Below are 14,103 nucleotides of genomic sequence, written 5' to 3'. Positions count from 1 at the left end.
TAGATCCTTCTTCAGAATTCATGAAGTGATCTTTGTACATGCTTCATTGAGTCTTAATGGTTTGGAAAAAAAAAAATATGTTGGTGCCATATCGAATTATGCTACAAGATATACAACTGCTGCCCCTGATTTATTGAAATTTTCTGCTATGAAAAATTCTGTTGATTGTCTTCCTATTGCTTCTATTAGACTATTACTAGTTTCAAGTAGTTGTAACTAGTTTGTTTTCATCAGATGAAGCTTGTTTAAGGAAAAGTTCTCCATATTAGATGTAGACTTCTATGCAAGTTTGGTCTCTTGTTGATGGTCACTCATACTAAACTCCCCTATTGATCTGGAAATACTCTGTATTTTATCTGGTCTTTTATTAGTGCTGCCAGAAATTTTCTGTACTGGTTGACATGTTCGGTTACACTATTAGTTTTCATGTTCCTGTATCTACACAATATTCTATTTTCCCCTAGTCTTCTTATTGTGATTACTATTTGCCCTTGCTGGTTAATATTCTATTTACCAAAACCGATTTAAGCCTCTTATCTTCTAGTAAATAAGGGTTTTGATTGGGTATTGGTTGGCTGTTGCTCTAGTATTTATTTGCTAGAATCGACCTCAGATTCTTGTCTGTTGGTAAATAGAAAACGTACTACTACTACTACTACTTTTTACTGCTACTGAAACTGCTATGCCCTTATGAAGTGATCTGTATTTACTACTACAATTACTGAAGGCCTAAAGATTTCATTACTACTTCAGATCCAAATCTTATGGAATTTTAATGAAGATTCATACATAAGACAACACAATGGTTCAATGAAGATTCACATGCTTTGTTTTAGATCTTTGGGACTGCGTCATTTACCTTCACCAAATTCTGTGTTCATCTGGATTATGTTTTACATGTTTGCATCTTTGGGGAAATGTCAGGGTCATCTTTTACTGGCATTACCATTGTTGTTATGACAACTATTTTGCCCACTTGTTTTCCGCTGCTCTGGTTAGTGCTTTGGTGCAAAAAGGACCTGAGCGGCTGTTTGATTTATTGTTGCCTTGTTCGGCTTATTTGGTGAACAACAACTTGTTCTGCTAGTGTGATTCATTATGTTGCTGACTTACATTATTGGGTTCCAAAGTATACCTTAATGGCTACCAATGCTACTATAGTCTTATTTATTGGAATCAACTCCAATTGTTTCCTACTGATGCTGTTGACTTGCATTATTGGGTGTCATTATTGGTTGTCATTATTCATCTATATGTAAGCTATATGGAAGGAAAGATTGGAGCCTTTTGTCTACCTACTTGGTCCGCAATAATCCATGTTGCATTTTATCTACCTACTACATATTGCCTTTATCTACCTACTTGGTTTGTAGTAACCTATACTACCTTAATCTTCCTACTTGGTTTGTAGTAGCCTATACTACTTTACCTACCTACTTGGTCTATAGTAACCTATAATACCTTAATCTACTTACTTGGTCCGTAGTAACCCATGCTACCTTACCTACTTGGTCTACAGTAACCTATACTGTCTTTTGCCTACCTATTTAGTCCATGGTAATCAATACTACTTTTTACCTACCGAAACCTTTACCTAGTCCTTTGCCTTCATGCAAGATGTTATATGTGGACATGGAGCTATAGTTTCTATTTGTTAGTGTGGAGATTCCTCCCTACTACTATCATTATTTGGATAGTGCCTTTGATGTTACTATACTTATGGATTTTGTTTGTCTTTAATATCCCCGGGTTGCTTTCATTATTGGATGGTTCATTCGACATAAAGAATTTAAGTTTTTTTTTTTGAGTTAATGTTCATTATCTCCTGGGTGAAGTTCTTTTAGTGTTTATCAGCATCTGCTATTGCTACACAATTCAAGACTAGTGTTGCCTTTCAAGTTTATTTTTATTATCCAAGCTGGAGTTTTCTTTGTGTATACTCTAGCTTGAGGGGGATTATTGAGAATTGCGGTAGCCTTGGTGCACAAGTTTCTATGTTGGAGAAGTTTCTATCTTTGAAAAGCAGTCTTGGTGCACAAGTTTTGAAAAATCAGGGTTTCTATTTTGGTTACTTTTTTATTTTCTTATTGTTTGATTGACAAGTAATCTCCCTAGGATAGTTTCCTTTTTAGTAGATTTGGGAGATTCCATGTAATATCTAATTTTCCTTTTTGTTGTAACTCAGTTTAGGAAACTTTCCTAAACTAAGACTTGATTCATTATAAATAAAGTACCAGGGGAGAGCCAAAACATACACGCTCAAGTTCTCTCCCTATTCTCTTTTCTTCTTCTTCTTCTTCAGTCTTATTCTATTCTTCTTCTATTCTTCTTTTGTGTGTCCTTTCAGTCCCTAGGCTGATTACAGGTGCTGAAATTCTAACAGGAAATATGCATTTTCTTTGTTTTGTAGTGGTGATGGTTTATTTAATTCAGTACCAAGTTAACATATTGCAACCTTTTTTTTTTTTTTTTTTGGCGGGGGGGGGGGGGGTGGTTAAATAACACAATGGAATTTGATGCTGTTACTATTGGTGATACATTTTATTTGTGGCTCCCTCCCCTCCCCCCCCTTCCTTCATACTAGAAAGTAAAAGAAAAGAGAATAGTGTTGCGTGTTCTTTATGTTAATGTTTATTAGTCTTTTCTTATCATTTTTAGTTCCAACTGTATTGATCTCATAAAAACTCTGGAAGTGTTGACAGCGAATCATGCGCATGGGTTTTGACTGGGACACCAATGACATCAGCATAATGTTGTTCACAAAGCTAGCAAAGCCATTACGTGGAACTGCCCGAATTGTCATAAACAGCATCCACATCAAAGGAGATGTATGCCATTTATTCTTCTTCTATAAAATTTTGTATATCTTTAATAAGAATAAAAAGTATCTGCCTGAAAAAAGGGGAAATTTTGTTAAGAAATAATCTAAGGAGATTAATTGTTATTTTTCTCCAATTTATATTTGACAGCTTCTCTTGAGGCCAATTCTCAATGGAAAAGCAATTTTGTACTCATTTGAATCAACTCCTGAGGTGAGAATAGGAATTGCCTTTGGAAGTGGTGGGAGCCAAACGCTTCCTGCAACGGAACTTCCTGGTGTTTCATCTTGGCTGGTTTGTTTCTCGACTAAGATCATGAAGTTTGTGCTACAAGTTATCAAAATGTCCTTTTCTCGTGTCATTTGGTCTTCTAAATATGGAATTCCTTAATTTCTTTTAACTTAAAATTATTTCGAGGAAAGAATTGGCATATTCTTATTTTCACTACTTTTATTTTATTTTTCATGCAGGTTAAGGTTTTCACTGATACCTTGGCAAAGAGAATGGTTGAGCCTCGACGTCGGTGTTACTCTTTGCCATCATTGGATTTAAGGAAAAAAGCAGTTGGAGGGATTCTTTCAGTAAAAGTTGTTTCTGCAACTAAACTGGTGAGGAATAACATGAAAAGAAGCTTTTCTGCCAGTGGGAGGCAACAAAGCTCTGGACGAACTGGTTTCGTAGAAGAAGAGAACCTTGATGATAATGATATGCAAATCTTCATCGAAGTTGAACTTGAAGAGCTTACCAGGAGAACAGCTGCATGTCCAGGTTCTAGTCCTAGATGGGATGCAGATTTTAATATGGTTTTGCATGAAGATACAGGGACTCTTAAATTCCATCTTTATGAATGCATTCCAAGCAGTGTGAAGTATGACTACATAGCCAGTTGTGAAATTCAGGTACTGATATATGTACTACATTAATCATTCTTTATTACCTTTCTGTGGCATGCAATTGTGTTATTTTGGAAACACTCTTTGCACATCTTGAATATGTTCTGAATACGATCCATTGAATGTCATATTTTATTAACAGATGAAATACGTCATAGATGACTCCACAACATTCTGGGGAATAGGACCTGGATCAAGTGTGGTTGCCAAGCATGTGGAATACTGTGGAAAAGAAGTTGAAATGGTCATTCCATTTGAGGATGTTAATTCAGGAGAGGTAAATATCCTCCTAATTGATTTTTAACTGTTTCTTTCTCCATGTATTCTTTTTATTGAATAGTACCAGAATGTGGAACCTTGAAACTCATGTTAGGGAGTAGCTTATTGAAATCTTGATATCTTTGGCTGAAAGTATTGGCTATTCCAAGTGTAAACTGTCCAATATCGACAAGACCCTAGCTGAATATGGAGAAGAACAATGGATTTAGTTCTCCAATTAAATAAGCTGACAGGTAAAATATGCTCCACAACATTAAAAAAGGGGATTGCTACATGCTATTCCCTGCATCTGATAAAAACAACACTAAAAGATCCCACTTTACTGTGAGGACAAATTCTATGCATGCTCTGAACTGGGTATAAGGTGTGTTTGTCTTGGCATGAGCTACTAGTTCTTTGCTGTGTTAGCCAATATATGATGGTTAGAAATTCCAGCCCTTCTTGCAAAATAATCTCTAATATCATGGCATTGGAAGGTAACTAGTAACAAAATTTCAAATTTCTTTCATGAAATATTATAAGGGTTGGTCTTGATAACAGATATATCGGCTTTCTCATGGCTGAGTCTTTTACAATAAGGATTAAGAAGACATTACATTTTTTATGAGGACTCTAAAGACCCCTATGGTGGTAACACTAAACAACTTAAACAGCAGCATACATACTAAGCAACACTTTGACCTCTACAGATTTGACTAAACTATAATGAAATAATAGCATTACCACAATGTTGACATTCCCCCCAAGCTAGAGCATGTATAGCTTGTACATTCCATCTTGGAATGACAATAACAAGCAATAATCTTAAGAAACAAATTTGAACAGGCATAGTTGTTTTAGAGGCCACTGGATATTGAACACCAGACGGCAGAAGAAAACTTCTCAGTCACAACTCTACATAAAAATATCAAGCACCAACAGCAGCAAATGATCGTTTTTGAAGAAGTGACACAGATAGTCACAAAAAATATAATCTGCAGAAAAGATCATAGGCCAGAAAAAAGCTTGATGTTTTACAATTCAAGAGTCAGGGTTTTGTGATTGTTTCCCTAGATTTAGGGTTAGCCCAGAATCCTTTCTTCTTGTGAACCAACAATGTGATTAACAAATCTGGGAAGGGAAGACTTTAACAAACCTAGATGGGATTGTTAAACATGATAAATTTAGGGTTTTGGGTAAAGATTGGGATTAAAAAATCTAAATGGGTTGCAGGGATTGAGATGATGATGAGTTTAGGATTTATGGGAAATCTTAGGAACAAGTCAGGGACGGGCAAATTTGATATGGATAGGTTTTGGGATGATTAAGGTTTTAACAAATCTTTATGGGGTGGGTTTGAGGTAACTAGGGTTGTAAACAATCCCTATGGGATGGTTTAGGAATGATGAAGAAGGGATGGATAAAGAGATGGGCTGTTAGTGGGTCCATGGGATCTTGGTAAATTCTTGGGCACTCTCTTGATCTCTTTTCTTTCTTCTTTATTTACTTTTCTGTTTTTGTAATTCCAGATCTGCCATGAGAAGGGGGGGGGGGAGAGGGGGCCAAATGGGAGAAAGAGGGAGTGGGAGGTGCCACAGGGTATAGGGGAGGGGGAGGATACTGCCTAAGGTTGCTGCAAGGGTGGGGGAAGGGTCTAGGGGTGATCGCAGGGGTGGGAGGGGACTGATGGGACTGCCGCAGGTTTGGGAAGGGGTTGGGAGAGGTTGCACAAGAAAGGGAAGGGTGGGGGAGGCCATTGAGTGAGAAAGGAGGAGCAGGAAGGGGGCTGGGCTGCTGTACTTATTTGTAGATGTTGATGCTGGAGATTGGAAGAACTTGTTGGATCTTTGACGAAGATGCTCTCAAAACCCGCCGTGGCCCTCCCAAGAAGGGCCACGACTGAGTTCCCTCATTTAGATTTGTATTCAACTCAATGTAACCTTTACAATGAGACGGATGGGCTATATATAGCCTTACAATTGGATGGAAAGACTTACACTCTAACTAAGTAACTAGGAAATAAAAGTTGACTCAAATAGGGAATCCTCTATAGACTAGGATCCTCTTTATAACCAATTAAATAACCAAGGATGTCAAGGTGACAACAGCGGTTGGGGCACTGCTATAACGCTTAGGCGTTAAAGCGGCACCTAGGCGGCAACATGGTGACCAAAGCGGTTAGGGCACATATTTTGATATAACTATTTGATGTGCCACAAGTAGCATACCAAAAACTGAAATAGTTTTACTATAAGCTAAATAAATATTAAAGAACCATAATTGTAAAAAATTGATATAAAAAACAAACATAAGTTCATCTGATCATTATACAAATATACAATGGCAATTAGCAACATAATGTAACAACCAACAAAATTATAACATATGATTATGATCTATATAAAATGATAAATATGAAAAATGAAAGTATGAGGAAAATATTTATTCTTGTATGGGAGAGAAGATATGCATGATGTGGTCTACAATATATAAAATTGTTAGCTTATTGCTCAACTTAAACATCTAAATTTTTTTTTTAACCGAAATTGTTTAGGTAAACGAATAATTCTTTAATCCTAATTGGAATTTAATATGTTCTCTTTTCTTTACCTCTTTTTCTACCAAACCAGTAAATTAATAGATCACATTAATCCGAATAATTCTCCATTTCATGATTACTAAACCCAAAATGAATAACTATTATATTCTTATATGGCTTTCTAGAGTAAAAGTTGATGTGTTTACAAATATCCTGAAGAAAGGTTTAGGTAGTGAATAAAGTGACCTCTTTAGTGCCTAGGCAGCAATGTGGAGCACAAGGCGACAAACCAGCATGGTCTGGCAATAAAGCGATGGAAATCTTGCATGTCAAAAAAGTGGCTCAGCACCTAGGCGGTCAAAAAGCTGCCTAGGCACCTAGGCAGTAAAAAAGCTGCCTGGGCACCTAGGCGGTAAAACTGCCTGGGCACCTAGGCGGCAAGTAGGAGTGCGCCTAGGCGGACGCCTTGATAACAGTGTAAATAACAGCAACAAATAAAAGAAACTAGCTTGCAATTATCTAAAAGGAATCTTAATTTAAAATAGATATTAATAGGACCCTAGAATTCGGCCATGTGGAGGAGAGAGAAAGAGAAGGGCTACTGCTGGGTTTATAAATATGGGAGAAGTTGTGAGAAGAGGATATTTGGCATTTGATGTGAGTGCTGGGGCAGCCTCTGGCTGAGGACACCATTCGGTGTGGTGGGTGACTGGCACCACTAAAACCAGATCATCTTGTTCATTCACTATTTTGATATTGAATTTCACATTTGATCTGAGGGATCTTATCAACTGGTATAATAGCATTTCAACTCTCACTAGTACTCGCTGAACTAACTTAAACAAAGAAGTACAATTAGATTTGGACTCACAAAAATAAAACAAAAATTACTGTATAAAATAACTAACAAAATAAGTGGGAAAATGACCATTATGCACCTAGTAGGGTTCAGCCAGCATATGATGAGGGTTTCGGCCAGGGGGAGGATTCTTTCTTACGTCAGAGCTGTAGTAAAAGATAAATGGATCATTGACGTAGGTCAATGTCTTTGAGAGTAACAACAATGGAGGAGATGAATAAGTTATCGTTGAGGGAAAATGTAGTCCCAATACAAAGACAGTCAAATAATCTTGACAAATAAGTCACAAATAATTTCCTATTGGAACACGTGAAGCTTAAAAATATTTCATGAGAGGTAAATTCTTTGCTTGATAATAATATAGAAATATACAATTTGGAAAATTAGGGGGACATGCTGAGAACTTAGAATAAACTAGCCAGAAGCAAAGTTTCAGTCACTTTCTCCCTTCTCCTTTGCCCCTGAGCCTTCTTCAGGCTCTCTTCTGCTGCTTCTAAGAATGTTGCCATCCCTAGGGACCCCCTGCCTTGTCTTTCCTCTGAGTTTGCATCCATCTTGGAAAACCCTCTTCACCTCCATCATGGATCATTCTTTTGAAGATCTGCCCCTCCATTTCATTGCACCCTTTGTACTTGGTGGCTCCACAATCCCCAGGTACCTTCTGACTTCCTCGCTGATGAAGCTATTCCTGTGAATTTTTCTTCGGTTGGCCACTTCTTAGGCTCTCATCTCCTTTCCTCATTTTCAAGCTCTGCTTCTCTAAGCAATGATGAGCTCTGGATTCCTTGGATTATTTCCATTTGGACGCTGGGTCTTTCTCTTCTATTCTTTGATGTTCTTGACAAGTCCGGAGCTCTCTAAGAGGTCCTTTTTGGTTAGGAAGAAGCCCATCTTCCTATGCCAATGGGGTCATCACCTCCTGCTTTGCCATGCAGACTTCTCATTCCTTTTACTTTCGGTTTCTATGCTTGGCATGCCTCTTCATTACTGGTGCTATAAAGGACTCAACACTGTTGGTTCGTTCCTTGGGACTCCCCTATTCTCTAATTCAAGAACCTTGAAGAAGAATAAATTGGCTTTTGCAAGAGTCTCTGCTTAGGTGGATACTTCTATCACTCTTCCTCTTCATTCAAGGTCAATGAAGGGGATGAGTACTAATTCTCCCAAGATGTTATCTTCAACTGAGTATCTTCCCACTGTCTAGTCTGCAATTGTTAGACCACGACTCTAGAAGCTCCCCATTGGAAGTAAATCCTACCTGTAGAGCCATCATCTGCAACGGGCAAAACACTTCATAGTTCATAGTATCATACAGGCTTCTAAGTCGGATTTGGCACCCCCCTGGCAAGCCTTGACACTATGCTTCGGATTGTTTGGCACCTCTCACTCGACCCGCACTCTATCTCTAAGCAACTCCTTGACGAACTATGCTCCCATAGTGCTCCTTGTCGAACCTCTTAGGGAACCTTTCCATTAGTTGGCACCTCTAAGCAAAACTATTGCTGTTCTTCTCACACGCAACTGTTGACTCTCTCTCTCTCTCTCTCTCTCTCTCTCTCTCTCTCTCTCTCTATATATATATATATATATATATATATATATATGATGGTTCGGTGACAAGTGTAAGAACAGTGGGGGGACAAAGTAATGAATTCCCAATTACAGTTGGGCTACATCAAGGATCAATTTTAAGCCCATATCTATTTGCACTTGTAATGGATGAATTAACCAAAGACATTTAAGATGAGGTCCCTTGGTGTATGCTTTTTGTTGATGATATTGTGTTGATTGATGAGACTTGAGTGGGGATTAATACCAAATTAGAATCATGGAGAGTAGCTTTGGAATCAAAAGGCTTTAAACTATGTAGAACGAAGACAAAATATCTAGTTTGTAACTTTAGTCATGATCGGGTAGACGATGAGGTGGTGATACTTGATGATAAGGAGATTCCTCAGAGTGATTGTTTTAGGTACCTAGGTTCAATCATAAGTAAAAGAGGTGATTTAGAGGAGAATGTTTCCCAAAGAATTAAAATAGGGTGGATGAAGTGGAGAGGTGCGTCCGGGGTCTTGTGTGATTGGCGTATTCCATTAAAGCTTAAAAGAAATTTTTTTTATTACCGTTGTTCGACCAGCTATGATGTACGGTGCAAAGTGTTGGGTTGTTAAAAAGAATCATATAGATAAACTTAGTGTGGCAGAAATGAGGATGTTGAGATGGATGAGTGGCAAAACTAGGATGGATAAGTTAAGGAATGATCATATTAGAGTTGGTTTGGGAGTTGCTCCCATAAGTGATAAGCTTCGAGAAAGTCATTTGAGGTGGCACGACCACGTTCAACGGAGACCTATAAATGCCCCTATGCGGAGAAGTGATATAATTCAGATTGAAGGAACTAGAAGAGCTAGGGGTAGACCTAAGATAACCTTAAGATAAGTGGTGAGAAAGGATATGCATGGCTTAGGTCTAGTATCTAGCATGGCCTCGAATAGAACTGATTGGAAGGCAATAATCCATGTAGCCGACCCCATTTAGTTGGGACAAGGCTTATTGTTGTTGTTGTTGTATATATATATAGGATGTCCTATGGTATGTCTGGACTACTACTCCTGCCAACCTCATTGATGATTACTATATCCTTCCTTTCTCGTGATTAATTCCAAAACCCTCTTTCCCATCTCTGTCTGATGGTGATACTTTTTCCTCTGTTGCTCCTGCAGCTGAATATCTTCCTCCCTCTTCTGATTGAGACTTAACCACCCACCTTGTGGACCCCTCCACCACTTTACCCAATTTATCAAGCTTAACACCTTTGGCCTCTTTTTTTTGTTTTGGCACTTGTGGCCCAACTCCTCTATCCTAGGCCTTGTCCCTTCTAACCTAACTTCTCTTTTAGGTGGTTTGACCCACGTCAGTCCTCTGGGTCAAACTTCTGACTCAGTTGTCCCCTTCTCTCCTGGTACTTTGCATTCTGCTCCTGTCTTTCCTCTTGCATCTGCCTCTTGTGATGCCTGCAACCATTTGTCCTCCCTTATCCATCCTGCCACCCCTCCTAGGCAAACTCTTAGGCAGGCGGATCTATAGTATTTTTCTGGTGTCGTCATGTCATGTGTTATCCCCGGCTCATTGGGCCTAAGATGCTTCTCCTCCCCTGCCCAAATGAGACACACTATCAAAGTGATTGGAACACAGGGCATTATCTCCCCCTCCATACATGCTGCCATTTGCTCCTCTATTCATTCCCTTTGAGCAAATTTTTTTGTTGTTGCTTTTGTCAAACCCATATCAAGGAGCCAAATGCCTCACGTACATTGCAATTCTTTGCCTCTGGTTGGTCCCTTATCTCCAACTACTCCCACCACCAAGTGGCCATTCTTGGCTCTGTTGGAACTTGGAACCCAAATAATTCAGTTGTCACACCTGAATTTTCTCGACTGTCTCAGCCAATCATCCTTCTTTACAGTGGTGTATGCCACAAATGGTGAGGCTGGTAGAGTTTCCCATTGCTGGTCAGATCAACATCATTCCATGGGGTTTGGGGTGAGACTTTAATGTCATTCAATATGGGCATGAAAAACAAGAAGGACCACATAACTTGGATGTTATGGCTTCTTTAGTGACTGCATTGAGGATAGTGGTGTGAATGATCTTAGATGGACTGGCCTGTCTTTTACCTGGAATAGCAGAAGGGTCTGAGCTTCTCGCATTGCCTGAAAGCTTGACAAAGTGTTACTTAATGATGCTTGGCTATCTTCCTTCCCCCTTCCCCTTTCCTTTTTGACATCCCAGGCACTTTGACTACTATCCCATAACCCTAGGTGCCCAACCTTATGGTCTTTTAGCCCTTAACCCTCAATATTTAGATATGTTATCTTCACTCCCCACTTTCTTTGACATGGTCAAAGTGGCTTGAAAAAGCCTTTCATTGCTCTTACCTTCACCTCTCATCGTCCTTGCCAGAAGGCTTCACAATGTTAAGGCTGCTCTCAGGAATGCTGATATTTTTGGCAAAATCTTCCAGCTGATTTGGTGTGCAAACACAAGCTTGACTGTTTTCAAATCCAACTCCAAACGTAAGACTACAATGTGCACCTTGCTGATGAAAAAAATAGGGCTTCTCTAGAGCTCTCCACCTTACTTTCTCAAGAAGAAAATTTTCTAAAGCAGAATTAAGGATTATGTGGCTTGAGCAAGGTGACTCAAATTCAGCCTATTCTCTTCTGTCCTTGAAGACTAGAACCAATGCCAACTCAATACTCCAGCTAGCAGCCCAGATGGTTCTCAGATTACTACACTAAAGGATGCAGTCAATCTGTCCAAGAACAGTTTCAGCCCCTCTTTTGGAGACCTAGGCCTCTTCCTAGTTTTCTCCTAAACAAGTTCATCCTTAATGAGCTGCTTCCCTCCAACTGCAGGGGGTTCTCGCCCCTTATGGTTTCAGTATGGGCTTCGTTGTTGCTTCTTGGGTTATCATCAAAGCAAGCTGAAGTTTCTTCCTCAACCCCAGCCAGATCAAAGGGGTTAACCACACCTTTCTCTTCCTCATCCCCGGGAAGGTGCTTCTATGATGTCAAACATAAGGCCTATACCATCTGGCCCAAAGAAGTTGTGGACTCTTGTCAACCAAAATCAATCAGCCTTCATCCCAGGTTGAAATGTTATTGACAATATTGTCCTGTTCCACAAGATGATTAGAGGATTTGAAAGAAACCTTTAAAGATTATTTGCATGAGGTTTTTGATTTGGTAAGATGGGATGTTTTGGATAAGGTGCTGACTCAGAAAAATCAACGTTGCAGTCCCCAAGTCAGGAGACAACGGCATCACCGGAGAAAAGCAGATCACTGGCACTATCCGTCCTTTGGTTAGCTTATCTGTAGGGTCACAACTTGGTGCATCTCTTGGTATTGTAGGTTCTTTCCCTCCCCTGACCGATGGTTGTTGCAGCCCTCATGATCCTTGCCCCCTGGCACAAGCTAATTTTGCAATTTATCGCGGTCAACTTCAGTCTCTGTCCCACTCCGTCTTTCTCTTCCTTAACCCACGCCTCTGCGTAGGTCTGGCTCCTTTGAAACTACTTCTAATGAACCAACCTCCTATCTTCTTCATTCCCCTGCGTCTCCTTGTTCTGTGCCAGAATAAATTCTACTACTGTGATCTCTGCTGTAATTTCGCTTTCAGACAACTCCGTCCTCGTGCCTTTGAGTTTCCTTGATCCTCAGCCACTCTTTTAAACTCCTCTATTCTATCAAGACATTGCTCCCTCCCCGGTCCTTATTCCCCAGCATCAAACCACCACCCCTAGCTTGAGGCCCATCCCTTGTTCTCTTGTTTCTTCCTTGATTGAGCTTGGCCTCCAGGATCCTCTCTTTCCATCCTTCCTAATACCAGAAGGGATTCAACCCATTACCCTCCCTGCCAGCCCCCTGTTGTCCCACACTCCCGCACTTCCACATCCCACCTCTTCATGTTTAGTATAGTCATTACATTAACTTTCCTCCCTGTACGAGAAGAACCCTCTCAGTTTAATCCTTGCCCATTAGTGGAGTGGTTTGCCCAGTTGTTTTTTGGGCTTCTAGGAGTGTTTGCGGTCTGTAATTGGGGTTTTTGGTTTTGAGCTTCCCCTTCGCCTCCACTTTCTCAGGCCTTGTGTTTGTAAAGGCAGTATCTTTTAATTGTTGGTTGGTTGTCCCCCCCCCCCCTCCTCTTTTTCTCTCTCTCCCTTCTCCCTTCTCCCTCTGTCTTCCTTCTCTTTTTCTTCCTTTGGTTATGGATCTTTTCATTCATCCAAGAAGTTTTTGAAAGATGCTGCAATGGCAGGACAGCGTACTTGGTACCCACTCACGTGTAGACTTAGAGGCTATTCAGCCATGAAGAAAGATGGATTAAAGTTGAGGCTACCCTCAGTGCACTGGCATATGTTGCAATACAGCTAGACAAGTGTGTCTCCCATCATGGCCTAGCACAATGGCAGCGTGGTTCGATTGGAATCACGAATAAGAGAAAACTCTTTTTTGTTTTGATCTGTGAAGCACGTTAGAGAGCATTTTTTCCCGTATAAGTCAAATTTTTTTCTACTGTTGCTAGATTTTGTTTACAAAGTTAAAAGGTATGTTAAGTTTTCAAAATTCCAAAAGTGAATTTGGAAATTTTTGTTGACTTAAAACTGATGCTCATTTGGAAGAAGGTATTACATGCAATATATTTAAAAAAACTGATTTAATTTTGAGCTCCATAATTTTGATAAACTATTTGCACCTTCAACTGAAAAGACAAATTTGCCCCATTCTAATGAGTAATGACCATTGGAATTATTCATAGGAGCAGCTCTTTTTTTCTGGTAGAAGGTCCACCAGTTTATAAAACTCTAAGCCATTCACATCTCTTGCCATAGAACATTCTTAACAGGAAAAAATACTGCCTTTTTCTTTTAACTAACGTAAATATTTCTTTTACAGTTGACAGTGAGGCTTGTGTTGAAGGAATGGCAATTTTCCGATGGTTCAAATAATTCTTTGGACAATAAATCCCATCTTTATTCTCAACATTCTTCATCTAATATTCAGTCAATGACTGGAAGGAAGCTCATTGTAACTGTAGTGGAAGGAAAGGATTTGATCGCAAAAGATAGGTCTGGAAAGTGTGATCCATATGTAAAATTACAATACGGGAAGGTTGTTATCTTATTCCTTTCAGTTATCATCTTGTTATGTTTTCTCATCCTCTCTTCTTT

The 14,103-nt window shown here is 39.5% G+C and overlaps 1 protein-coding gene across 4 annotated transcripts in view; it reads left to right on the top strand.

The window, feature by feature from the left end:
- ATSYTF (C2 domain-containing protein) overlaps positions 1-14,103 on the top strand; it is a 50,471-nt gene that overhangs the window by 19,384 nt on the left and 16,984 nt on the right. For all 4 annotated transcript variants that reach the window (XM_089158003.1, XM_089158002.1, XM_089158005.1 and 1 more), the window contains 5 exons: positions 2,703-2,828; positions 2,970-3,113; positions 3,290-3,718; positions 3,855-3,989; positions 13,829-14,044. In XM_089158003.1, coding sequence (XP_089014129.1) covers positions 2,703-2,828; positions 2,970-3,113; positions 3,290-3,718; positions 3,855-3,989; positions 13,829-14,044 — 1,050 coding nt within the window. The remainder of the gene's footprint in view (positions 1-2,702; positions 2,829-2,969; positions 3,114-3,289; positions 3,719-3,854; positions 3,990-13,828; positions 14,045-14,103) is intronic.

This window comes from Hakea prostrata, chromosome 6 (assembly GCF_041222555.1).
Source record: "Hakea prostrata isolate BN-2017 chromosome 6, UWA_Hpros_2, whole genome shotgun sequence".
In the NCBI taxonomy this organism is placed as follows: domain Eukaryota; kingdom Viridiplantae; phylum Streptophyta; class Magnoliopsida; order Proteales; family Proteaceae; genus Hakea; species Hakea prostrata.
This window is presented reverse-complemented; position numbering and strand designations above follow the sequence as displayed.